This window comes from Ochotona princeps, chromosome 2 (genome assembly GCF_030435755.1).
Source record: "Ochotona princeps isolate mOchPri1 chromosome 2, mOchPri1.hap1, whole genome shotgun sequence".
Lineage (NCBI taxonomy): Eukaryota > Metazoa > Chordata > Mammalia > Lagomorpha > Ochotonidae > Ochotona > Ochotona princeps.
In genome coordinates this window covers 111,610,605-111,637,877 of record NC_080833.1, presented here as the reverse complement: position 1 = coordinate 111,637,877, position 27,273 = coordinate 111,610,605, and the positions used below count along the sequence as shown (strand labels likewise).

General features: G+C 52.6%; 1 protein-coding gene across 2 annotated transcripts in view; it reads right to left on the bottom strand.

Moving 5' to 3' along the window:
• Positions 1-26,190, bottom strand: part of KIRREL1 (kirre like nephrin family adhesion molecule 1) — a 95,516-nt gene extending 69,326 nt beyond the window's left edge. For both annotated transcript variants that reach the window (XM_058660481.1, XM_004589051.3), the window contains exon 1: positions 25,974-26,190. In XM_058660481.1, the coding sequence (XP_058516464.1) occupies positions 25,974-26,025 (52 nt within the window). In that variant the 5' untranslated portion in view covers positions 26,026-26,190. The remainder of the gene's footprint in view (positions 1-25,973) is intronic.
• Positions 26,191-27,273: the final 1,083 nt, after the last annotated feature.

The window sequence follows — 27,273 nt, the reverse complement described above, 5'->3', positions numbered from 1 at the left end:
AAGTCCAAAGGGAAGAACAATTACTTCTGGGGACAGAGAGAGAAGACAGCCTTCCAAGAGGGGCACGCCGGGTGCATCTCGAAGACAACCTCATATTTCAGAGAGGTGATCTGGGGGAACAGCGAGTGGAACAGCACGCCAACCCAGAGCTCAGAAAGGAGGGGGCAGAATGGTTGGAGCAAAAGACAATGAGGTCACCCCAAGCCCCTTTCCAGTTTGCTCCCTGCTCAGCCATCCTGTACGTCAACAAGGCAGTTCTTGCTGAGCTCTTTTCCTCTGGCTATTTCTGAGAGCTAAAAGAATTCACCCTGGGAAAGATTCCCATCTCCATCCACAGCAGTCTATTTTCTATCTCAAATCACCTCAAACCGGGGGTTCATTTCCCCAGGATTCCCAGGCCTGGGACTTTTCTTTACAGGAGGGTGCTACACAGGGGTCTCTCTCTTAGCCATTAGTCCCTCTAAACCCTTCAAATTTGCTGTTTTCAACTTGCAAAGAAAGGGAAAAGATGAAAAGATGGAGAGGAGGCAGCTCTCTCTGCCTCCTGCCTCTTTCCCTCGCTCTGCGGTTAGGCTCTGCAATGATCCTACAAGCCTGGAATTTGAGGAATTTCCTGCCCCGTGCTCCCTGGAAGAGCTGAGAGAGACCCAGCAATTAGGCCTGGCCTTTCCACTCCTGCCTCCCTCCACCCCAGTTAAGTGAAAGAGCTGGGTCTGAGAGGCCTGCAACGTGTCGGTGCCAGATGCCACCCCAGCAAAGTCACCCCCTCCACATCACCCAGAGACTCTGCCGAAAACACTCTACATCCTTGCGCTGTTGCCTGTCCTGGAGTGTGGTCTGAACAATAACAACGCAGGACACACCGGACACACAGGCAGCCCGTTCCTTTCTGAATCTGTCCCCATCCTTCTAGGACAAAGCAGAGCCTTGACCTTCCCTTTCTCCAGCATGGCAGGAGCGCAGGAGCAGAGCTAGGCCTCAGCTCCCCCTCCAGGAGGCTCCTCTCTAAGGTGCCCCCGCCCTTTGCCCCAGGTCCACCAGTAGCTGGCTTTGATTTGTGCCTTTGGGAGGTGTCTGCTGCAGGCCAGGATGGGTGTAGCCCTGCTCCCAAAAAGCCTGTCTGCCTCCAGGACGTTCATCAAGTTGTGGCCTCCACTCTGGTTGTACACAGAGACAGGAACTGGAAGCTGCTCCCCAACATCTGAACCAACCTTGTATAACTTCTTAGCTGCAGCAACCGCATTCACAGCAGCAGATTTCTCCTCTGCATGATGTTTTGCTTGGGTTAATAGGAAAAGCAGTTGATATTCCCACCCAGGACCTTAGTGAGTGGCTGCTGCTGCCAGGGCAGAAGGAGCCTGGGCTTGATGCACCAGCCACCGACAGTTGTCACACAGCCTACTGTGTGACAAACTCCTGCCCCGTCTGTCCCTTGCCCTCCTCTAGGCCAGGTGACCAGCTTCATGTTTGCTCCTCCTGCCAGCTGTCCCTCTCCAACTCAACACAGCCTTTCACGGATGGCCTGGGTCACCCTTTGCTTTTCCCCTTTCCTCCAATCAAGGACATCCTGGGGAAGTTCATCCTTTCTGTGGTCACCTCACACCTCACCCACTCCCAGCCCACAGCCCTGGGGCCTGGTGGCCTGCACCTGTTCACAGGCATCTCTTGGGGCTCAGTTCCCACAGGCCTCTCAGTGCACCTCCTATCTGCTGTCTTCTGGCTCCCTCCCGGGTCCTCTGGGCCCACACCTTGTTTGCAGAAGGTGACCCAGGGTGAAAATTAAAACGGCAGTTTCTCACTTCCACTTCCTCCCCACCTCCTAACTCGTCCTCTTCGCCTATTCCACCAGCCTCCAAAGGAAATCCAAGTTATGCCACCACTTCAGTGGGAAGGCTCCCTATCTCCACATTTCCTTCAGCTCTCAAGATATTTGCCTTTTGAGGTTGAGAGTTGCCAGTCGCCAGTTCCCTCCTCCTCCCTCTTCACATTCCCTTCAAACAAAGCTTTTCTGTCAGGTTTTTGACCCTGATGAAGATTTCTGACTGGAATCTTTTTTTTCCCCTTTTCCCCCCTTCCTGTCTAATTCTGAAGGATCTTTTGTCTTCTAAGCAAAAGAACTGAGACATTGGGAGCACTGCTCCCCCTACCCAGTTTTTTCTTTTCCTTGTAACTGAGGAAGAGTTTTTTTTTTTTTAAAGGAGAGGAGGAAAAAAAAAATATATGGAATTTTGTTCTCTCTCAAAATTTTAATAGCAAAAAAAGACAGGCCTTGAGAATGTTAAAAAGGAAAGAAGAACCTTGAAAGGCAGGGAGAGGTAAAGAGGTAACAGAAAAAATGAGGGAGGACCCCCAGGGGATGCCAGGAGAGGAAGCCAGTCCTTGAGCAAGGCAAGCCTGGGAGAGAGTGAGGGTGGCAGGCTCTGAGAAGCCCTTCTTGGACTGCGTACCCCGCCCCCAGCTTCTCCCACTTAGAGGTAAGAGAACGGGCAGGAACCTGACACAGGCAGCAGAGAGCGAGCAGAGCGGAAGCACCTAGGCCCACCACAATGCCTCCAGCACACAGCACATAGTGACTACTCAGTAAAGCATAGCCCACCCAACAGTGCTTGTCCTGCTTCTCCTTCTCCCCGCAAGGAAATCAGGTGCAAGGCTGGTTGGAAATGAACAGACGGAAAGGACAGGGAAGAGTTTCAGGGCCCAACTCACCTGAGCAAGACACAGCAGTCACACTGTGCTGACCTCTGCTCCTCCTACACCCTGCTCTGTCCTGCCTGAGTGTGAAGCAGGAGGCAGCCAAAGCAAACCAAGGAAACACCACGGTCGGTCAAGCAGCTCACACGTGGGTTCTCACTTTGGGAGATTATCCTTGGACAAATCTTAATCCCGGGCAGATGGATTCTCTTTGCCACCCAGAATGTTTCAGCTGTCCGTCTGGTGTGAGCAGGGAATTAGCAACTCATTCAAATAGCGAACCAAGTCAACTCTAAGCAAAGTAAATCTGATCATTATCAGCATTGTGATCACCATGATGCATTCCCAGGTTTTTAGAGAAGATTAAACAGATCAGGGCTAGGAGTTGTCCACACCAAGGCTCCCCCTTCTCCTGGGTCAACTGGGTGTTAAATACATCTACACAGGGGCTTTCATTCGGGGAGCTCTCCACAGCCCTGGCTGCATCTTCACAGCACCTCCCAAAGATCAGGGGCTGTGGACATTATTTATTCATTGAAATAACAGCTAATGTTTTGTAGCTCTCTCACTATTTGCTAGACACTGGGCAGTATGTTTGATAAATCATATCTCTTTTAATTAGTTGACTTGCACCCCACACCATTTGAGGCAGCACATACAGACACACTACGGTCCATGACCTAAGGAATAAATTAAGACAAGAAACCAGACACTGGAGGAAATGGTGCTGGTTAGGGAAGCAGGGAAAGAACATAGCTGGAGTAAAACTGGAATGCTCAATGTACACCCTCGGATCCTGAACACCTCAGCTTCCCAGCAGCCAGTGCAAGAAAGAAAACACCCAATCTCTGTGACACCAGCACACAGCACATAGTGACTGTGACACCAGCTACGGCATCCATAGAATAAAAACTCACTTGCAGCTTAGGAGAAGTGCCGCTGGGGAATCTGGTCCCATGGATCCTCATAAAAGGACACGGATGTGTTGAACCATGTCCTGGACAACATCCCCACCAGTAATACAATCTGGAGTTGCACAGGGCTGCTCCTCAGAACATTCCTCAGCGCCGGCTGCTGGCACAGTGCCCGATGCCCAGCTCAGTAAAAGCAATTCTTCAAGGGGCCAAAACCATTCTGTCTCGGTTCACAACTCTCTGACGGCCTGGCTTAGTCCGAGGGCAAAATTGAGAGTATCTGCGGGAATGGACTGGAGGTGGCGATAACAGTGGGAGGGAGAGCTGCAGATATAAAACAGGACTCTCCTGTCTTAGCTACGCTGGCCCCAGCCCTGAGCTGCCTCCCCAGAAGAGACAAGGACATCACAGCCCTCTCTGATAGTCACGATGTCTTAGGATACATCTGTATGTGGGGAGGGGAGGAGAATTCAAAGGATTATTTCCCTGAAGGAGCTGTGGGGTGAGGGGCCAGCCAGCTGTTGTGTCTGGGGTGGTAGGGAAGTGGCTAAGTGAGACTCATTTAGAAGAAAAAAAAAAACTGACACTCAAAAAAAATTTCTGCGGAGTATTCAGAAGCCGCCCCCCCACCCCCACCCAGATTTCAGCTTAGCATTGGCTACCTTGAGGTCTGGGAAGATTAAGTCTGCTGGAAGAGTCCTAAGGAGTATTCAAAGGGGAATTAGAAGGCTGCATTAAACACAGTTAAGCAGCCCCAGCAAAGCTCTCAGCCCAGAACACAGACCCTGCTGCAGATGGGCCCGAGTGTCTCCCTGTGCAGAGGCCAGCCTGGCCTACGGCGTCCACCCCAGCACCCTCAAAACATCCAAGGCAGCAAAACTCCCAGTCTCATGCCCCGGTGTCCAGACCTCCTTCCATCCAGCTGACCAAAGCCCTGTCTCCCCCGACAAAGACTTGTCTTTTTCTTCACAGTGAGGGAAGCAGAAAACTCATCCAGTCCTGATCTGGAGCGAGCAGGGCAGCCCCCTGCTCCAGCAAGGCCGGCTGCGGTCCCGAGGAGCCAGGGCTGGGAGCAGGGGAGAGGCAGAGGCAGGCCGGCATCTCAGGCCAAGTCCCCCGACAATGGGCAGGAGTGTGGAACCTGCAGCCTGTTACTTAATTATCTCTGAATGGTTTTTGTTCCTGGCTTTAAACATTTACCCCTATTGGGTTTTCACGGCTTCACAAGCTCTCTATCTCCTTTTCTTTGCCGTTGCCATGGCAACAACTCCAGGCGTACAACTGCTCTCTGATTTTAAATAAAAGTTGAGGTTTCTCTCTCTCCCTCCCCTGCCCCTCCTCCCTCCTTTTCCTCCTTTACTAGGGACGAGGCTTCTCTCTCATCTCCCCGTCTCTTCACCTTCCTTCATGGCCTCCGCTCTCCCCGCTCCCCGCTCTCCCGCCAGCTTTATCTTACCTCATTCTCTCCTTCCCTCCTTCCACCTGCCTCCTCTCCAAGCCCACTCCCATATCTCTGGGCTTCCAAGCTGGTCCTAATCCCTCAGTTGCCATGACAGCAAGAGTGAGCCCCCTAGGAAAGATGGGGCAGAGGTCAAGAGATAAGGGAGTATGTGGGGAAGGTGGCGGATTTGCTCTCAGCCTGAGGGGCAATGTCACCCTGTATTCCCTGGGGTTGACTCCCTGCCAACCCAGTCCTCTCTGGGCCTCAATTCCTCCAGTGAGCCTTAGGCAGGAGGGTCCTGAAGTCATCACCCTGACCCCAACAAAGGACTGTCTGATCTGTGCTGTGGAAACAGGGTGGGAAGGCCAGGGGGTTGGTTGGGTGTAGGGGGAGCTAAGGTGCGTCCTGTTCTACTCACTGCTCTGGGCCAGTGAGCCACTGGGTTTCCTTGTTTTTGTTTGTAACATACATAGGCCCTGGCCCAAACCTGCCATTTTCAAACTGTGCTCTAGGCGGCCCTGCCCTCGCAGCCGCCTCAGCCGCCACTGGGAAGCTGTGGGGAGCACCAGATGAGGAGAAACGGAGGGCTGCACATTCCTGGAGTCCCAGGGCGAGCCCTGCTGTCCCATATCGCCAGGGCACAGCCGTGGAGGGTCTCCCAGCAGTCATCATCCTAAGCCTTGGATGTTTCCAGAGGAAATCAGCCTCCACCCATCCACCCCCACCACAGGCGACTCTGCCATCACCTCCTTCCCAACCCCAGCCTTGGGTAGCCAGATAAGACAGCTCTCCTGTGAACTCCGAATCATTTCTGAAAGAGGAGGAAATACTTTCTCCTCAACAGCACAAACTCCTTTCGATTGCATGTGGCGTGAATTAAAATGAAATATGACGGGTAAGGAGGGAATTGGACAGCCATGTGGTATGTGGGGAAAAGATACGAATGAAATGGGAGAAGACCTCCGTTCTCATTTCTCCTCTGGCTCAGTGGGTCTCAGCTAGGAGGGGGCGGGGCTTGGCAATTTTACTTCTTGGGAGACATTTGGGATGTCAGAAGTACCTTTTACAGTCGCACTTGTACAACGGGTGCTGCTGACTTCCAACGAGTGGTGACCAGGGATGCTGCTTAACGTCCTACAGGGCACAGGGCCCACACAAGTCACCTGCCATCCTTAGACTCACATTCTGTGTTCACAGCTGAGCATCTCCCACTCCAGCGTACATCCAGCATGGACTTCCTGAGTGTGCTGGGCACTGGGGTATAGACACATCAAAAGAGAGAAGGCCTTTGCCCCAAGGACACCCCACTTACACGCACATCTCCAAGGCCAGTGAGGGGGCGACAGGGAGAGCAGCATTGATGATTCCCTTGTTTAGTTAGGGAAGCCAGCTTGCCCATGGTCATACAAACTTAGGAAGAGAGAATTGAACCCAGATCTCCTGACTTCAAATCCCAGGTTCTTTTACTCCACACCTTGAAATGTCAGGATCCAATGTAATACTAACAGTTCACGTATGCCACATGTCTAAAGCTTCCCAGACGCTAATGCCAAGCATTTGACACAGATGATGTAACACACTTTTACCAACATTCTATGCAGGGGACATACTCTTCCACAAGGAAGCAAAATGACTGCTCAAGGTCACACTGGTAGGTGGCTGCAGAACCTGGATTTGAACTTCCAGATCTTAGTCTCTGTTCTTTTTTTTTTTTTTTCCCAAGATTTATGTATTTATTTGAGAGGCAGAGTGACAGAGAGAAAGAAAGAGGGAGATCCATCTGCTGGTTCACTCCCCAGATGGTCACAACAGTCAACAACGGGGCAGGAGCCAGGAGCATCGTCTGGGGTCTCCCAAGTGGGTGCAGCCCCCTCCTCATGTGGGTGCAGGGGCCCATGCATTTGGGTCATCTGTAATTGTTTCTCCCAGGCCATTGCAGGGAGCTGAATGGGAAGTGGGACAGCCAGGACACCAACCAGCATCCATATAGAATGCTGGTATCACAGGTTGCAGCTTCGTCAGCTATATCGCAACGCCAGCCCCTTCCCCCACCAGATCTTAGTCTTACCCAGAACTGAAGAGCACTTTTGGAGCCCTGGGCATCATCTAGCAGATAATGTGAGCTCTTCATCTTACAGCTGAACTGAGGCCACTTGAGAGCACATGGCTTGCTCAAGAAGCAGCCATCTGAGGCAAGGTCAAGGTCCAGGTCCCTAACTCCCATTCTAAGATCAAGCCCACTCTACTTTGAGCTCTCACAATTTTAATCTGGGGGTGGGGAGGGGAACAGGGAGGTGGTAGATGCACTGTAACAACAGACCAAAGTCTAATCAAACTTGGAGGGAAAGAGGGGGGGAGTGGATGAACAGCTGGTAGTCCGAGAAAGAAAGCAGCCTCCAGATGGACGCAGGGACTCAAAGGACTCTACGCTGAGGGGAGAGGCTGGGAGCGCAGCTCAGAAAGAAGGCAGATGCGGTGGGTGTTGTACCATGGAAGTGAAGTTGCCATTGGGATGCCTGCCTTGCAATATGAGAGTGCAGGTTTGAGTCCTAGCTACTCCACTTTCAGTCCAGCTTCCTGCTAATGTACCCGGGAGGCAGCACCTGATGGCTCAAGTACCGGGCCCTTGACACCTATGTGGCAGACCTAGGCGGAATTGTTGCAGGCCTTTGAGTAATGAATCATATTCATCCCTCACCTTCAAGTAGATGAAAATAAGTAAATGTTTTAAAAAAGGAGAAGGAAGAGGCTGAGCATAACAGAAGCGGCCCCAGACTCAGCAACAGAGGAGTTTTACGGCTGTTAGTGGCCATACGTCTTGGCCTCTCTGGCTACTTTCTGCTTCTCTTCCAGGCTTTCCACAGCTCTGCTACACCCTAGGCCTCCAACGTATCTCCTTACCCTGGCTGACAAGATTTGCTCACTTATTCCAGTACCTGAAAATCCACCCTGGTAGGGGGAAAGGGGGAATCCGCCCTCCTCCACTCCCCCACACGGGCATACCCAATCTCCTGGCCTCCAGCCAGGGCAGGGTCCACAGGCTTTGTCTGCTGCCAACCAGCCCCACCCTTAAGGAAGGGGACAAAAGATCACAGACCCTCCCACACGGCAGCCCTGCAGGGCTGCAAAGACCCAGCACAGAGAGGCAGCTACGGGATCAGGCTCAGCTTAACTCTGAGACCCTTAAAGGGTCCCCACCCCACAGATGAACAAGAGAGGTGCAGAGGCTTCTCTGAGAACTTCAACCTGCAAAGACTGAGGAAAGTTTGTCTGGTTTTTTGTTTGTTTGTTTTGGGCTTTTTTTTTTTTTTTTTTTTTTTGCTGGTTTTCTTTTGTTTTGAACAGAACATAATCCAGGGCCTTGGAGGACTTGCAGTGTGGCTGGAAAAGGTCAGTGCTTTAAAGCCCAGGGTAAACTGAGCTGCCCAAGGAGATAAAGAGGAGGCAAGCAGAAAGGCTCCCAGGGGTAGGGAGGGCAGAGGGGCTGCACCCCTGAGCCTGGGGTGCTGGAGCCTCTGGGGTTTGGGCTGAGAAGCGGAGGGTGGTGTAACACGGGCGTTAGGCTGCACAGATTCCTGGGAGCTTGGAGGCCAGGGCCCTGGTTTTCATTTTCCCCTTCCCCCACAGCTCGGCTCCGGTCGGCCTCTGAGATGATTAAAACCAAAAGAATTTTAAATGTCTGGAATTCACCACTGATGCCATTTGCTTATTTTCTCTCCCTCTCCCTTCTTATAATTTCTCCTCTTGGGAGAGCTATCTGTTTGCTTCACTCCTTTCTCATGGCCCAGTTCACTCTGAGATGATTCCCAGTACGCACCAGTTAACTTTGCTTTCATTTTTGGAAAGAAGCAGGGAGGGTGTGTGTGTGGGGGGGTGCGGGCGGCGGCGGGGGGGGGGTGTTGGGAGGAGACTGAGTGTCTCCACAAAGGGGAGGGAGGAGAGGAGGGCGGAGGGGCCTTCATCTTGCTGGCTAAAGTTCCCAGAAAAAGAAAAGAGAAGAAATAGCTTTCAGGGAAAGAAATCTGCCAAATGTTTATGTTCCCACAAGACTCTGCAAACTCTGTTCAGAGACCCAAGCGCAAGCTCAGGGCAAAGACAGAGCATGTTTCTTCAGGGAGAAACTCTTACCAACATGCAGACACAAGCACCCACACCGCTGGTCGAGGCTGGGCCCTTCCTTCCCAGGACTGTGTGTGTGTGTGTGTGTGTGTGTGTGTGTGTGTGTGTTTACACCGAGGGCCAGCTCCTTCTCTCATTCCCCAGGTGCAGATCAGAGCTGAAAGTTTGCAAAACTTCTGCATCTACTCTTACTCCTGAGCTTCTCCTGGGGGTAGGCACCCCACCCTGGCCTTCTGTAACTCCTACCTCTGCCCCTGGCCCACAGACCAAGTCAGAGAGACCCAGGGCCTCATTTGGGAAGCACCAGAGATTCCTATGAACTCGTGCAGTACGGTAAAGAGCAGTGCCCATAGCCTGGTGACTGAAGTCCTCGCCTCGTATGCACCAAAGTCTCCTATGGACACTGGTTCATATCCCGGCTGCTCCACTTCCCTTCCAGCTCCCTACTTGTGGCCTGGGAAAGCAGTAGAGGATAGTCCAAAGCTTTAGGACCCTGCACCCCATGCAGGAAACCTGGAGGAGGCTCCTAACTCCTGGCTTCAGATCAGCCTCTGGCTGTTGCGGCCAACTGGGGAGTGAACAAGTGGATGGAAGATGTTTCTCTTTGTCTTTCTGTCTATAACTCTGACTTTCCAATAAAAAAACAAATCTAAAAAAAAAAAGCAGTGCAAAAGGCATCTCAGAGATTCACCTCATTTTATACATCTTCTTAGCTCCCTGTCACTGAGGAAGGTCTCTCCATGAGAGACATAAGCAATTCAAGGGTCTTTCCAGGCTGCTCCCAAGTGTAGACTTTCCTATGGCAGCGCCCAGGAAGCCAGAGGCTGAGTCAGAAACCGCAAGCCTTGGAAGACTGACATGTTTGACCCTGGGGCACTCAGACTGGCCATGGGCAATCCCAAGCCTGTGGTGAGCCAAGGGAAGATCCACCCTGCTTGCTGCTCTGACCTGGAGGCAGCCTGGCCCCAACAGCCAACTTATTTGTGGAAAGAAAAACTGCACTGGGACAGAGTGGTGCAGGGTAGAATTTCTCTGCCCTCCCTTACTGGGTAAACAGAACAAAGGGGCCCTCCCAGGACCAGCATTATGGTGCAAGGGTTTAAACCTTGAGCAGTGCTTCAAATCCTAACTGCTCTGCTTCTGATCCACTTCCCTGCTGATGCGTCTGGGAAAGCAGAAAGGTTGGCTCGACTGACTCCTGAAGGAGTTTCTGGTTTCTGGCTCCTTGTCTGGACCAGCCCTGATAGTTGCAGTCATTTGGGGGAGTAAATCAGCAGAAGAAAGATCTCTCTACACATATATTTCCCTCTCTGTTACTCTGTCTTTGAAATAGATCAAACAAAGCTTTATCTTTAAATATCCTTCCTCCAGCACGAGCATTTTAGAAAACCAATTTCTTTCATGTGCTTTTGACCATGCATTAGGTAGATGCTTTCATGTATGGTAACAACAATGGCGGCAGTCATAACAGGTATCATTTGTTATTAAGACTCTATCACATGCCAGGAACTCTATTCTACGCACATTGTCAATCTTTTCTAAATTTCTACTGATCATGAGAAACACAAATTCAGGGTGCTGGCATTGTGGCATAGCTGGTAACCCTACTTGCAACCCCAGCATCCCAAATGAGTATCAGTTCAAATCCTGGCTGCTCCATTTCCAATCCCAGCTCCCTGAGAAAGCAGCAGAGAATGGCCCAAGTGCTTGGGTCCCAAAACTCACGTGGGAGAAACAGAAAAAGTTCTTGACCCCGGCTTCAGCCTGACCCAGCCCTGGTCATTGCAGTCATTTGGGTCATTCTTCTTAAAAAAAAAAAAAAAAGAAAAGAAAGAGAGAGAGAGAGAGAGAGAGAGAGAGAGAGAGAGAGAGGAAATACACCAGGGCCTTTTAACTAGTTAATGGCATAGAAAATAACAGGAACCAATATATTTCACCCTCAAGACAAAGCACATTGGACTAGCTTCATGAAAGAAAAAACAAAATTCAACAGGGAGAAAATGACTCTTCTGTACACCCCAAGCCCTCTTTGGGGACCACAGGAGCCCACAGAAACTTGCAGAGGAACAAGTACGAGAGTACACACCAGAGATGTGTGTGCCAGTCCAACCCTGGGTCTCCCTCTCTGGGAAAACTTTTCCATCTCTGCAGCCATCATTTTCGTTTACCTGCAGTCTGGAAGACCAAGGAAAGCCTTGAGTACCATAGTGATGGGCCCAGTAGGAATAGCCTCCTAAGGCCCTCCTTCTGCTTTTCCATTCTGAACTGTCTCTAACCTCCTGGAGATGGGCCATTCATTGCTAAGAACATGACCTCGGCCACCAACCAGTTAGACGGGACACTGAATGTGGTGTGGTGTGGTGTGGTGTGGGCAAATGACTGGCTCTCACCAAGCACAGCTGTTCTCCTCTCTAAAATGGGCAGGGCATGGTGGGATTGTGGGGGGCCACCTGGCACAACCCCCCAGCGGTGCAGCACTGAGTGAACATCAGGCCTCTCCCTGCTATGAGTGATCATCCCCGGACACCTGTATGCATGCCTAGCCAGAGTGGGATTCTCACTCTCTTGAGAAAGGGACTGGCTGGTCGCTCTCTATTTTTGCCCATCAGAGCCGTTTCCACTCTGGCTTGCTCCACTTCCAAGCACACGGTGAACTGACTTAAGGCCACCTCCTGCTCCTCAGCCTTCTGGCCAATGACCTATACACAGCTCCTGCTGTACCTCAGGAAAGCCAAGGCAGAGATACATAGCTTAGGGGATACAGACTGTGCAACCAGGTGGGCCTTCTGCAGGAAGCACTGCCTAGCCTTCTGCCCACTAGCAGGGCCTCTCAGGCAGACCAGGGGTCCTGCATCCCCTGCTCACCACTGCTGCTGCCCCGATGCCCCTGCTTTCTCCCCTGGGGTCTCCTCCACCAGCTGCTTGCTCCCCCACCTTCTTCCGGCATGGTTCTACCACTCCCCCATCCCCCTCCCTCTTCCACCCCACCCCCTTTGCTGCCAGCTTGGAGCAGGAGGTTATGAAAATGAGCTGCGTGCCCAGGAGACTGTAATTATCTGCTAAGTGTGAAAGCCAGAGTGATTAATTAAGAGATAATAAAAAGAAAAGGAGGGCGAGAGGGGGGCCTCATGGCTTTGCTTTGATGATAGAACCTGAGGTGAGCCAAGCAATTAGGGGAATCTGTATCGAGAGTTAGCTATAATCCACAAATTATCAAGCACCAAGTGCTTCTGGAGAGGGGTGCACTTGCTCCCACCGAGCAGCCGACAGACCGACAGACAGGGAAGGACAGCAGGGACAGGAGATGGCCGCGAGCGCCAGGCTGCGCCTCTGCTGGCGGACGACAGCCACAGAGCGGCTGTGCACACGATCTTGTGCCAGGACACTGGGCAGAGCTTCCAGGACCCGAGGCCATGGCTGTCCTCTCCTGCTACCCTTGAGAAAGGGCACACTACCCCCAAACAAATGCGGGCCACCCCACTGGCAGGCACAAAGCCAACCCAGGCACCTCCAGGACAGACCACCTCTGATCCCGGGTCCCCTACTAGCCGTACCCCATCCTCCCAGGGAACAGGAGCTGCTGCTTTCACACCAGCCCTCCCTGGAGGTGTGTGGCTGCCTGTGTGTGGGTGGAGTGTGTCATGTGGCCAGTGTGAATGCTGCTGGGGCCACACTAGATAAGGCGACACCACATTCTCAGGTCCCAGAGCCTCCAGTCCACACAGCCCTATTGGTCCCCACCCTTCTTCTAAGGTGGCCCCCTGCACCTTTCTCAATAGATGCTACCAGTTCACTCCTTCCCTCTGTGTCCCACTGTTCCTTCTTGTCTCTTCCCCCAACCCTTCCAAGCAGCCTTCCCTAACCAGACAGCGCAGCTCCAGCCTCTCTGTCCCCTTGCTTGCAGTGCCCAGCAGCGAGGTTCTGCAGATGATCTTTGCATGTGTTTATGCACTGGGGAGATGGGCAACATCTCTCCTCTATTATACTCCACTACCTGATAGCAGAAAACAGGCCTTCCTTCTTCAGTTCAAGTTCAGATCTAAGAGAGTACACTCATCTAATTGGTCCAACCATCCCAGGGAAATGCCCGTACTCCTCCATCAGATTAGGAAATCCCTAAGACACTAAATGATACTCCATCCTCTCCTTTCTCCACCCACATAGACATCACTGCAGATCCATCCCAACAGAGCTGGGCTCAGACATCCCTGAGTGATTCAAAGAAGAAAATATTCCTGTTCAGAAACAGAAGCAGATTCTGACTGTGCGGTAGACCCTTCTCAGCAACACACCTGCCCACCATGCCCACTCTCCTGCTCACCAGGTATCTTCAGTAGATGTGTGTTGCCCCATCCTCCCGCCCCTGCGCCCAGCCTGACCCTGCAGTAGGGAGGAAGAGGGACCTCAGGCCATCTTTACTGAAGATAGGAAGGACACCAGAGCCTTCCAGCTGCTGTGAAGGGCAAACTGGACAAGTAAGGGCATGGGGACTTAGCCAGGCTTTGGTGATCTCCGTCCTGCTGCCCTGGTTGGGGAAAGCCTTGGAAAGCAAATCTGATCCCCCAACAAAACAGCTTTCTGCAGCTCCCCTGGAGACTAGAAGGCTGTCTCACCTATGATCTCACCAGGCTTGCTTCTTATGACAAGGAGCTCTGACTGTCCCCAAAACAAACCTACTGGGGGAAACTGTATTCCTCCAGACATAGGGAAAAATGGAGATATCCTCACAGTGCTTAGTTACACAGTCTCCATATCAGAACCAGAAGAGCTTCCTGCTTCCCAGGGAATATCAGGTGCGAGAGCTGGCATGTGGAGACCTAATGACATCCTCTTCTAGAAAAGGGACAAACACTGATGCTTCTAAGTTAAACCAGCCTCAAGAGAGAAATCTTAGGAGCTTAAAGATGCTGAGATTCTTGAAAACCATCACCCTGCTTTCACTGCTAACTCTTGAGTTCTACCTTCCAGGAAACCCCCATCTGACTAACGCCCACTCCCTTCCTTACCAATTCAAGCCCCCTTGGGACAGGTGCTTCTGGTTTGCACATGTTCCCACTAGTGTTTGTAGATGGCTCAGAGCATGCTGGTTGTCTTGGAGAGAGACCTGGGGAGGAAGGAGACCTCATGGGAATCCCTACTAGCTCTGGTGGACCAGGCCTGCCCTCCCCAGACCGGGACAGCCTGAAGGCAGAGGTCTCTCTTCTCTGGCCTGCTGAGCCTCCTCCACAGCCTGCAGCTCTTCGCACAGATGGAGGAGGGAGGGAGAGTGGGTTGCCTCACCGTGCTAGCTGAACAGTTATTAGAGGCATACGTGAATGAGTGCAGAAAGCTGACCTGCCCCCAGAGGTCCCCCCCCAAATAATGCCCCCCCATTAAGACCTTCCCAAATCACAATTTGCTCATAACCCAATTTTCAAATTGAATCGAAGAGGGTCAAGATCCCAGCTAGAAGCTTCATCACAATGTCGTTGCCTGAATCTCCCATTGAGAGATGGATTACGGTGACATTTTTTGCTAAGAACTTGAGTGGAGATGATTGACTCAGGCACCATACCAGTGGTGTTACTTCTCAACTCTGCAGCTGGCAGTGTAAGTGAAGCCTTGGCAGGTAGAGCGTGAGGTGGCAGGGAACTTGTGAGGTGGCAGGGAGAGGCTGGACAGGTCAGCCTTGGGGCTGGGGACAGGCCCACTGGCAATCTGTGCTCCCTCTGACCCCATAGCATGCTTCCCTACGAAAACCATATCAATGCTCCAGAATCAATGATGCAGCAGGGCTCTGTTACACAACTAACCTGGCTGAAAAGCGAATTCAGTTAAGTGAATTCTATTCTGTCTGGATTCCGATTAGAACATTAAAGATCGACTTTCCCTGGAGACAAAGTGAGCGTCCTCTGACAGCACCTCAAAGAACGGTCCCAGGACAGGCTGACCGCAGATGTTCCCAACTAGAATCTGGATTTTAACAAGCCCCCTTGGCTGCTTTGGTGGCAGAGGCAGGAGTTAAAATAACAGCCAGGCACAAAGTGCGGTGTCCTGAGAGATAAGTGAGTGCTACCACTCCACTTGAAGGAGACGGAGGCTCACAAAGGGTAAAAGATCAATTCAAAAAATTAATTAAAAAAAAAAAAAAAGGTCACTTTATCTTCAGATCCAGGACACAAACCTAATTTTAAACCAGGATGCATTCCATTGTATTGTGCTGCCTCCCCAAAGCTCCACCTGCATGGAACTCCACAGAACAGAATCTATGGATTCCCCACATCGCTGTCCGCCTCCTTCCACCCTGAACAGAGAAAGATCTGTCTGTGGCCTGTCAGTCAGCTCATCTCCCACCCTGTCATCCGGCTTCATCAGATCTGCCTTTGACTGCAAAGTGTAAATGCAAGCACTGCGCAATATTAACAATAACAATGATTTATTGAGTACCTATTGTGTTCCAGATACTGTTCCTTAATATAGTTTCTTTCATCCAAACCCCACCAGCTTAGGAGGTAGGTATAATCATCTGCCTTTCATAGATGAGAAAACTGGGGCTCCAAATGAGAGAGACTTGGTCACAACTCCACAGGCAGCAGTCCCTTTGAGAAAAGGACCGGTTCTCGCCCAGGGTTCCCCAATGAGGAAGCCACAGGGCCGACTTGAGCTTATCCAGTTCCAGGACAGGCTGCATCGAAAGAAGCCCCTCTTTGACATGACCTTGGTAGGATATTGAAAAGCAATGCACACAGACTAAAGCCCTTGAATGGAGGCCTCACAGCCCCCCACCCCCTCTCAATTTTCTGCATAGATGGAAAGCAGCAGTGGTGCAGATAATCCGGAAGTCATTTCAACTTGGCTTTGCAAGGCATTAGGATTTTTTTTTTTTTTGCAAAGTCAGATTTTTCTTTCTAATTATATTTGGCACAAACTAACATGGAAATGAGTTTGTATTTTCACATTACCCGCTGGTTGGTGAAGGGGAGACTTCCCAGATGTGGGCTGGGTGCTTATTAGCGTGTCAGCCTACGATCTAGCATCACCCACAAAGTAGTAGACCTGGAGGTTAACAGTACTGGTAACACAGCCAACCCCAATGTGTGTGTGTGTGTGTGTGTGTGCGTGCACACGCGCACACATTGAGGGGGGAGCATGCAGCCTCTTGGGTAGCCCCTTCCAGCCTCTGGGTACTCCTACCGCCCCCACCCCACCAGCTCCCAGTGACATCAGGCTGGTAGATTTCCAGGGAGAGGGGAGGAGATAGAGGCTGAGACATAGAGCAGTAAGTCAGTGGCTCAGTGTCTGCAATTAAACTAGGGAGTTAAGGTGGGCACTGCGGAGGAGTGGGTGAAGCCACTGCTTGCTATGCCCGAAGCTCATAGCGAGGTCCCAACTGCACTGCTTATGATCCAGCTTCCTGCTCATGCGTTCCAGGAGACAGTTGATGATGGTAGTTCTAGTGCTTAGGCCCTTGCCACCCACAGAATGGAGCTGCTGGCTCTGGGGTTTGGCCTGGTTCAGTCCTGGTTGCTGCTGGCATTTGGAGTGTGAACCCCCGGAATAAAATCTCTGCCTCTGTCACTCTGTGTTTCAAATACATAAATATACACATTAAAATAAAATACACACACACACACACACACCATCCCAGGAGTCCTCTGGAAGATTCTGGAATCAAGAAAACTCCAACTGGTCCCAAAGACCTCCCCCCAGCAAGCTGACCTAGCCCCGAGCTTCTGCTCCTTTGAACACGCAGTCTCTCCTGGCTCCCCTGCTCGCTCTCTCGCTCTCTCGTCCCCTCTGGCCCCTCTCTGCTCCTTGCCTTTTAATAACCTCCCAGTTAAGCGAATCGAATGGGAAGGAGCCGTTAAACACACCTCATGCCTTGACAATGCTGGGTAATGGGGTCCCGGGGCCGTTCCTGGGAGACTTCGGGAAAAAAATATAATAATGATTTTTTTTATATAAAGCCCTCTGCTAAGCTGATTATGAGGATAAAGTTAATTTAAAAATCAGCTCTGCTGTGGGAGAGTGGGGTACAAGAGATGCGGGACTGAGGGAAAGTGCACTTTACATAAACTGCCTTTGTTCCTGGAAATCATAAGCCCGGGGAGGGAGTACGGCTGGCTCCTTCCATCCGGAGCAGGGGGTACAATCAGGGATTGTCCAGAGCCTGGGTATCTCAAACGGCGCCGCATTCCAGAGGCAGCAGCAGCCAGAGCCTCACATCTGTGGAGGTCCCCTCCCCACTCCCACCGCCTCCCCCACCTCCTCCCCTCCCCTCCAGGAGGGTCAGACTTCAGCATTTTTCACATACCTCTCTTACAACCTTCACCCTATAGGGATCGTCAATATGTGTTTACACAGCCATCTTCCACACCAGACGGAGAACACCTCAAGGACAGGGCTGAATTCGCACTTAACTTTTTATCCCCAGGCCCATAAAATAAAAACAAAACAGGAACCCTGCTTGTTTGCGGAATGTGGAGCTCTCAACCTCACACACACACACACACACACACACACACCCCTACTACCACCCCACCCTCTGCCGTTGCCCCGCCCTGCCTGCCCGTGGGACCCTCTACAAAGGCTTCCATCTGAAAATCCAGAGCTCACTGCCTTGCAAAGATCTAAGAATATCCAGACTCAGCTACTAAATGCACACATGGCTAAGCCACTGAGTGGGGGAAGCCAACCACGATTGATCCTGAAGGAACTAAGCGTGCCCTGGTCCTCTAAGGGAGCCAGATGTTCCCCTCCTCCGCCCCCGTTCTTGCTGAGCCCAAGTTTAGACGGGACAAGGCAGTGAGGCCTGGACAAGGCAGTGAGGCCTGGACATGGGGCCTGAGGGCGTGCCTCTTCCTCACCTCTAGTGAATTCTACCAGCAGGCATCCTCCAGCTAGGCAAGGATTTTCAGAGAAAAAGATGTCCTCATCATTCCCTAGTCTCCTTGACTTTGGGTACAGATCTGAGACTTCCCAAAGTGGATCTGATATTTAAGGCTCACTCCTTCCTGGCCAAACCTGGACTCTTGGTTTCTTTCTTTTCTTCTCCTTCTTTTTTTTTTTTCCCCTAATGAAGAGTTTGCAAATGTTTACAGCTGCTCCAGCCAAGAGGGATTTTTAAGAGCACACGCCTCCTCTCTGTGCCTGGCTCCCCAGTTCACACGGGCAGCCTCTGGCCTGACCTTCAGGCACACACAGGTCTGGTCCCAGACTACCACTTTCATCACCTCCTCTCTTTCTCCCTAATGCAGATCTTCAGTCCCAGCAGGCCTGCCCAAGTTGGGAAGCTTGGGAATGCTCTCCATCTTCCTGCCACATTTTGTCTATCCCTAAACCACTTCCTCCACAGAGCTTTTCCTGGCCACTTTAGCCCTTAGCCATCACCCCTCTCCTGAACCCTCCAACGCACTGCCAAGGTGGCACCAAGGATCCCTACTCTCCAACAGCAGGAATCTTAGCTTTCTGGAGGAGGAGGAGGAACCACATGTTGTCACATCCTTTATTACACAGATTTCCCAGCAGAATGTTTTGTATAGAGTGATGCATGCTTACTCACTTAAAAAAATAGGTATTAGTTCTATTCATTTTGTGGAAGAGGGGATTGTGAGGCCTATCAAGGTTAAATAATTTGCATCTAAACCACAAAGGAGCTCCTTAAGGGCACACAAAACATCACCGCTGAATGAAGGAATGTAGTCCCTACTCCTCCCACAATCTTCCAGCTTTGAGTGACACTCTCACGTTGCCTCAGAAGCAAAATAAACGAGGCAGACAGGAAAAGCAAATGGCTCAGTCCCAAAGAAGACTGTGGCTCTTAACCTAGCCTAAGGTAGGACAGCGCCATAGGGTGGTCCTGCCAGGCACTGAGCCCACTTTTAAGACTCAGCTTTCTATGGTCTCTTCCCTGAATCCAAAGCCAGGCCCCACAGCCTGCTGGGACATCTGCACATCACCATCCCAGAACCAGACTCCAAAGGGAGTAAAGCAGCAGCTTTATTTCCTAGGGAAACAAATATAATTTGCTAGAAAGTGTTCAAGAGATTTCCCCTAGGTTTAAGACCCTCCATCCTGTGGCAGTCAGCTGGCTGCAAGGTCCACCTACTTCCAAATAACCCCAATTTTGTTCAATGGCTCAAGGAGAGCCAAGAGGGATGACATCGCAATGCCTGGAGACCACAGAGGTTCACAAGTTGCTAAACAAATTAAACATGCGTGAAGGGATACTGGGAGCTCCCTCCCTGCAGAAGGCTGCTGGGGGAACAAAGACCAGGACAAAGAAAATGTACAATGCCTGAATCCCAGTCCTGGCTGCTCCACTTCTAATCCAGATTCCTGTTACTGCACGTTGGTAAGCAATGGAGGATGGTCCAAGTGTTTGGGATCCTGCATCCACACAGGAAACCTAGAAGAAGCTCCTAGCTCAACCTCAGCCTGGCTCAACCCCATTGTAGCCATTTGGGAACAGAGCCAGTGGTGAAATATATATCTCTCTCTCTCTGCATGTGTGTGTCTGTGTAACTCTGCCTTTGTAATAAATCTTGAGAGAGAGAGAGAGAGAGAGAGAGAGAGAGAGAGAGAGAGAGAGAGAGAAAGAAAGAAAGAAAGAAAGAAAGAAAGAAAGAAAGAAAGAAAAAAAGAAAGAAAATGAAAAATGTGATCTTCAGTGGTGCTTGGAAATCAGTAAAGGCTGTGTACTGGGTACTCCAAGAATTCCATCAACAGGGTTTGCATTTTTTGAGTTATCTGCAATGGGAAGCCTAAAAGCTGAGAGAGCAGGTCATGGAGGAGCTAGAGTCACCCCCTGAGGATCTGGGGGTGAGAACCTTGCAGTGTGTGTCTATCAGAGAGGATGCTGAGTGTGGAAGGTGCAGCAAGAACCAGTGCTTGCAAAGATTGAGGAGAATGCTCCAGAGAACCCCTACCTTGGTCACATCGATTCCCCGGGGAATGGAAGGACTGAGGTCAAGGCAGAGACAGCTGCCCTGATATGCACGGGGTGAGGAATGGCTGTGTACGTCCAAGTGTATGTGTGAAGACAAGAACACGCACACAGTGGGACTGTACCCAACCTGGAAGGGGCAGATGTGGTGGCTCTGGCAGCGTCCTGCTGGGAATTATCCCTGCTCCCCTCGCCCGCCTGTCTTCCCCACTTGGGGTATAGTCCTCCATCACTCACTTACCAACTGTATCCTCTCAGCAATCTGTTCAACTTCTCTGTGTCCCTGATTGTGCATTTGTGAAATGGGGAACCTATCTTTGACAAGTTATGTACTGGTATTAAATTAGTCATTAATAGATGCAAAATGCAAAGGAGGCCTTCTCCAAGGCCAATGACCTTCTCCCTCACTCTGGGACAGACTGATGACTCATCTTTCTCTGCTGGGACCACCTCTCCATGTCTTCATTACGAATTTAGGATCAATGGCATGGCAGCCTGCTCCTCCTCTGTGGCTGTCCATTCCCACACGATCCCAGCCTCTTTCAGGACAAAGCCGCCTCCAGGAGATTGCCAAATAAACAGGCCCAGAGATCGTTGGAAGAAACAAGACAGTCGGGAAGGAGTATGGCTTTAGCTTCCTCATCTGTGGACTCATGGATTTTCCTACTCTCGGTTGGAGACAGTTCTCAGAACCTGGGCACATAAAGGAAACTGCCCCCATCCCCTCCCTCCAGCCCAGCTTCCACCCCTTAGCAAGATGCTCAGTGTCTCCAAGTCTGTTTCCTCCTGTGTCCAATGGGGAAGTATTAATTCTCCTGCCGGCACGGCAGGAGATCTCATCTATCAGCTGAGATCGTCCCCTGTGAAAGAGCAGCCATACTTAGTAGAAGAAAGGGTCTGAGGTTTTACAGACCTCTTGCTTCTTCTGACTTGGGCAAAATTTCCAGTTCCTGGACCTGTGGATCCAAGTATGTATCCTAACACCCAAGTATTGTTTCACAACTAGATGTTCATCACAGCAAGGCAAGGAGACGGATGTGGCCTTGACATTCCTGGGCGGACATGTGGGGAAGATGACCAAGCAAGTCACCAGGGGAGAAGGCCCTGGGCTTCCCTCCAATCTGTCCCCAGCTGTCTCCTAAGGGAGGCGAGAGGTGCTGGCAGGTGCAAAGGGGCTTGAACCTGGGCTACAACTTGCCTGCAGCAAGTTACTTAAACTCTGCTTTTCTACCAAATTGACAGTACCATTAACTTGAAGAAAAGCAGAGAGGATGAAATGGATACATGGCCATTTTGATGCTAGGGTTTGGAGGTGACCTCCTAGTATTACTTTTTACCATCTTAAGCCAGCCAAGACCCCAGGGCACAAGCTCAGAGAGAGAGCTGAGGTCTAGGCTCCCAACAAGCCATCAGAGACCCCAGCCTCATAGGCAGTCAGGGCCCAGGCAGTCAGGGCTGACCTGAGAGAGCCAGACTTGAGTTTTTCCCCTCAGTCTCCAGCCAGCCCCTCACTCCTTGCCTCTGTACAACTCTGCGTCTCCCCCGGAGCCAGCGTTGCACAGTACGGGGGTGCAGTTCTCCAATTTGTAGTCCACAGACCAATAAGGCTGTATCTAATGTCACAAATACAGTTTGCAAACCTTTTTATTGGCCAAGTAAAGGCCCTTAAAAAATGTCATCCACTAACACTGTCGTGTCATTAAAGAAAAATGACTCTGCACCCAACAGCGGAAGAGGGTATCTCAGCATCAAGCCCTGCTTTAAAAAAGGGAATGACTTTAGCCTTTTGCTGCTAGCTCGCATTTGGCTACAAACCAGAACACATCACAGGTGAACTCAGCACCAGGCTCCGCTGGCAGGTGGGTTCTCTGGCAATGGAGAAAGGGGAAGGCTTTGGGAGCAGCCAGTACCCACCCACAATCAACAAGACAAGTCATAAGTGGAAACCTCACTTTTTCATCCATGGAATGGGGAAAATGATAGAGATGATCCCAGGGGGCTGTTGCATAGATTAAATTAGCTATTGCATATAAAGCAGTTAGCATAAGGCCTCAGTAAATGAGCCATGCCATTTCCAAACTCTGAAATGCTGCCACCTCAGGGCTAGTGTCCCTCCTCATTTCACACAGAGTCCTGCCAGCCTCTTCAGCTCCACCTTCTTCAGTCCTTTCTTCAGACCGTGCCTGGGGACTCCAACCAGTGGGAGGGGTCTGGGGGGAGGTAGGATGGAGTTTCCCCTGGGAGCCTGCCACAACACACCATCTCTCCCTAAGGAATACAAAGAGGCCTCCTCTAACGCACCTGGGGCCTGAAAACACCAGAGGATCACAAAGAGGAGAAGGGAAAGGCGGACCACTCAGCTGCTGCCCACTGGTGTCCTCCCCTGAGTCCTAACAACAGGCATCCATTCGCACCAGACACTGCCCCACACATTGTACATGGCTCTTTATGGCTATCAAAAACACCTATGGGGTTACTATCTTGTCCTCACACATGAGAAAACTAGAAGAACAGAGAGGGCACTCGTTCAAGTTTGTACAACTACCAAGGGGCAGAGGTAGGCTGTGAAGGAGCCTCAGCCTAACACTGCCTCCTTCCAGCCAGCCGTGCGGCACCTTCATCAAATCAATCAATTGATCAGCAATTTAAGGGGCACCTAGCATATGCACAGCATTGCGCTTCAAAGAAATTAACATGTGGCTGCCAAGGATATAAAGAGGTCCTGGAGGAGTTTCCATCAGAAGCGGTTCTCAAGCCAATGGGGTGAAGGGGAAGGGAGAGACCAGAGGCAGGCCTTCCTCACCCCTAACCCACTGCAGAACCACAGGCAGGGCTGGAACAACCAACACCCAGCTATGGCCGGAGCAGCTGCACAGGCAGGCCGACACGCCTCCTCCCGACGGGCGGGGGGGCGGGGTGTGAGGTTGTGGCATCTGTGGAGTCTGAGTACTTGGGTGATGCCTCCCTTTGGAAGGTAGAGTCCAATCAAGATCAAGGCAAGACCCAGGATGTTGGTTTCTGCCCTGCCTACCCTGCTCTGGGCAGAAGTGGGACCTGGAGTATGGGTGAGTGTGATTGTGTGTGTGTGCACGCAGGAGCACGTCACCCACAGCCAACAGGAGAGCACCATTCCCATCCATTCCCCCAGGGCTCCGTGTACTCTACCAAGATCTAGCGGTACACAGAGAATTAAAACTGAGACTGCAGGAGGCCTCTGGCCCCTCTCCTTCACCTCTCACACCCCTCAAGAGTGGTGGCTGGAACGGCAGGGTGTGTGCTGGGGGCTAAAGGGACAGATCTGTCCCCTGCCCCCCAGAGCCACCCCCTCTGAGGGCAGCTCCCGCCCCAGCCGCCTGGCCTGTCATTCCACATTGCTCTGATTAGCTATAATCTTTCTTTTTCAATTTCTCCTCCCTGAGACTAGGGAGAGAGAAAATCTCCCAGAAAATGAATAAATATTTCAATTTTCGGCGCAATCAGTCTGAGGAGCCAGCGCATGATGGAAATGGGGGGAAGGATAATGGTTTTCATTTAGATAAGATACAGAAAATTATTTAGTGAAAAATGAAGATTGATGAAGCCCATTGAAATTCTTGAAAACGTGATTTTTATTTCTCGGCCTGGGCTGAGCCTCCCATCTCCTCTCTGCTCCACTCCGTACTGCAGCCTCTGTCCCCCTCCCCCTTTTCCCCCTACCAGCCCTCACCCCCGGCAACACTCTCCCTCCTCCGTTTCTTTGCTCCCTGCCCTAGTCCCAGGCCTGCAACTCCTTTCTGAGGATGGAGGCTGAGGAGAAGGTGTATCCCCAGGCCCGTCCCCCTTCCTCCCTCCCCCCTACATGCCCAGCTCCCACCGCGACCCCCGTTCCTCCTGGTGCCTCCCCAGCCCCTGGTAGCACTTCCCCTTGAGCACTCAGTAGCAATTTCCTTTCCCTGCTGAGGGTTCCCTCCGTTTCTGTCTTGGGTCTCCTATCATCGCGCACCACAGACACTTGGGCACTCTCACCAAGTCCTGCCTTCACCAGCTTGCACACAGGCTGGTGGAGGCGCAGGTTTCCCCAGCCCCTACCCTCTTCACTGGGGGGAAAGGCACACAAGCCACATTTCATTGGGACCATTCCTGCCCCCCCCATTCAATCCACACGTTGCTAACTGCAGCTTTTGTTCCTCAAGGCTCATTGGTATCCATGCTGCTGCAATGTGAGGGCTCAGGGAAGGGGCAGCGGCGGGCCTGCCCCCACTACATACCAACACTGACCTAGTGCCCTTCCCCCAACACAGCTCCACCCCCCCCCCCCCCGCCCCAGCCTGGCTGAACAAAGTCAAAACTTAAGTCATCTTCCTAACTTTCTGCCAAGTGCCCAGCCAGCCTGGCCTGCCAACCTCATGGCCAGGCCCCTTTTCCCCCCAGCACACCATCCCACATCCTTCCCTCATCTTCAGATGGTGTGGGAGCAGGGTGTCCTGTGGGGAATGATGACTGTAGACGGGTCCCCCGCACCAACCCAGTCCTGGCTAGGGTCTGGCTGGGACAAGGGGATCCTGAATATGGGCCCACCCCCAAACACACACCCACCAACCCCGGACAGCCAGTGGGAACAGAGCAATGCCTGAGCCTTTCCTCAATAGATGACTGATCTCCCAACCCCAGAAAAGAGACCACCTCCTCCATTTTGTAGTCTGCCTATCTCTGTAGGTGTCTGGCTGTGTGAATATCTGTTCAAGTTTCTTTGTTTGCTCCAGGGCTGCTGTCTGTAGAAGGGCACGTGTGTGTGTGTGTGTGTGTGTGTGTGTGTGGTGTCCTTGCAGACGCTGCCCGCACACATACACTGTGTGAGTTTGGGCGCTCTGGTGTAGGAATGTGTGTACCCATTTGGGGTTGGAATTCATGTGCCTGAGATGTCAGCATATTTGTGTCCAAGTGGGGGACGTCTCCGGAGGTGAGCACTCGGCCTCCGTGTCTGCGGCTGCTTTACGGTGTTTCTGTGTCAATTTCTCAGTGTCAAGTCCTTTCGGGGGGAGGGGGAGGTAGAGTGAGCCTAGCCGGGAAGGTAAGAACTCAACAGCCACAGACCAACCCCATTCCTGGCGGGAGGCTCGGTTCCCTCACCCTCTTCCCTCCCCACCACGGAGCCCCACATCCTCCCAGCCTACCCCCGACCCTGACAGTTTCAAATCAGCCCCAGACATCAGCACTTCCCAGACCCCAAGTGGGGTGTCACCCCCAGTTAAGTGTCTCCTAACACACCGACCTGGCCCGCAGCTGTATTTGGAACTCCACTCCCCGCCCACGGCTTGCGCGGCCCAGGGCTCCAATGGTCCCCTCCCTGCCCCGAGGCTCGGAGCTCACCCCACCCCGGCTCGCTCGCTTCTGGAGGCGGGCAGCTCCAGGCAGTCTGAGGCGGAGGATCGGACGCAGGCACCCCAAAAGCGTTAACCGGGACCCGGAGACTCCATCCCCTAAGCAGCTTTCCGCGCGCACCCCACCCCCACATGTGAAAGCCCACCCTCTTCCCAGCCTTCCGGGCAAGGCAAGACCCAGAGGTGTCCGGACCTCGGCCACAAGAGCTGAGGGTGAGTAGGGCTGCCGGCGGAGAGGTGGGGTGGGAGGCTCCAGCGAAGACTTTACGGTCCCGTTTTCACTGCGACCCCACCAGCGCCCCGATTCTCTGTGCTCGCGCTCCGCCAGAAGAAACAACTTGGGTGAATCAACGGAAAACTCCTCTCGCCAGCCCCGGCGACTCGGCGCCCGACCCGAACCCCCCGCCTCGTGGCGTCTGGAGCCGGGCGGCTGTTGGCGCGGGCCGACCCCCGGGTCGAACCGTGCGTCCCGAGGTGGTAGGGGGTGTGCAGGGGTGTCCGGGGCGCGGGGAGGGGGTCCTTACCTTGAGAGAAAGTGTCGGAGAGAGTGAGGATCCAGACGAGGAGGCTCAGCATGCTGTCCGCCCGCCGTGCGCCCGCCCGCCGCTGGGGCCCGGAGTTGGCGAGCCGGGAGAGGAGCGGGCTGGGGAGGAGGGGAGCGCGCGAGCCCGCCCCCCGCCGCCCGCCCCTGCACGCGCGCCGCGCGCACAAACTCACTTCCCCTCCCTCGGCCGCCCCCTTGCACTCTTCCCCCCACAGCCCCTCCGCTTCTTTCCCTGTCTCTCCCGCTCTCTTTCGGTCTGGGCGCCGCGCTCCGGAGCTGGCCCGGCCCTCCCCTTCCCTCCCCTCGCCTCCCGCCCTCCTCCTCCTGACGTCTACTCTCCCTCCCCGACGGCGCCTCCCTCCACCACCTCCCCTGCCCCCCAACGCGCGCGCACACTCAACACCCCTCGCTGGCACCGAGCTGGAAGGGCGGCCGAGAGAAAGGAATTGAGGGCAAGGCAACCGGGAGAAGAGACGTGACTCCGCGGGCTGGAGCGCGGGCTGGAACCCCTACCCGCCCGCGCTCCCCGCAAGGCTCGGTCCCAGGCTGTGGAACTAAGCAGTGGGTTTGAGGCGTGGGGGAGAGGGTAGGGGAGAGGGGACACGGTCCTAGGACGAACCTCGTACCCAGAGGATGACTGTGATGAGGAAGAGTGTGTGGTGTTGGGGGGAGGGAGGGTCCGCTGCCAGGAAGTTAAATAGCATAAAGATCTCCTTTTTAAAAAATATGCCACAACCAGAAGCTTAATTCCTGGATTTCCAAAATGAAGAATTCTTAACTAACGGATGTAGGAGGGGGGAGGGGAGTGCATTCTTTTAACCCCGGAATTGAAGAATTCCCTTGGACCTCCCCACACACACCCCCAAACCATGCCAGGGGCTTCTTCCAGTTACTCTGAGGCCATGCTCATGGAGTCCTTGGCATCCGGGAAGAGGCACAATTGACTCCTTCCTTTGTTCGTCTTGGACCCCTACCCGTGCAGGAGAAGCTCAGCTTGGAAGGCCAAGGACTGGCCTGGACTGCCCACCAAGCCAGAAGAGGGCAGGGCTGGCTCCCAGAGAAGAGCTTGGAGCAGAAGTTGGTGATACCTTGGGGGGGACCGGGAAGGGGATGGCGGGGAGGGATGCTGGAGCCGCGTGCGAACTGATTTCTGGTGGAAGGGATGAGGGCTTGCAGGAGGGGTCTCCTTGTTAAGGGTGCAGGTTAGGAGCCATCTCCCCTTCCCAACCCCTCAGCAGAAGCTGGTGCTGCTAGGTTTGCTGGCAGTGCTTGGAGGGCTG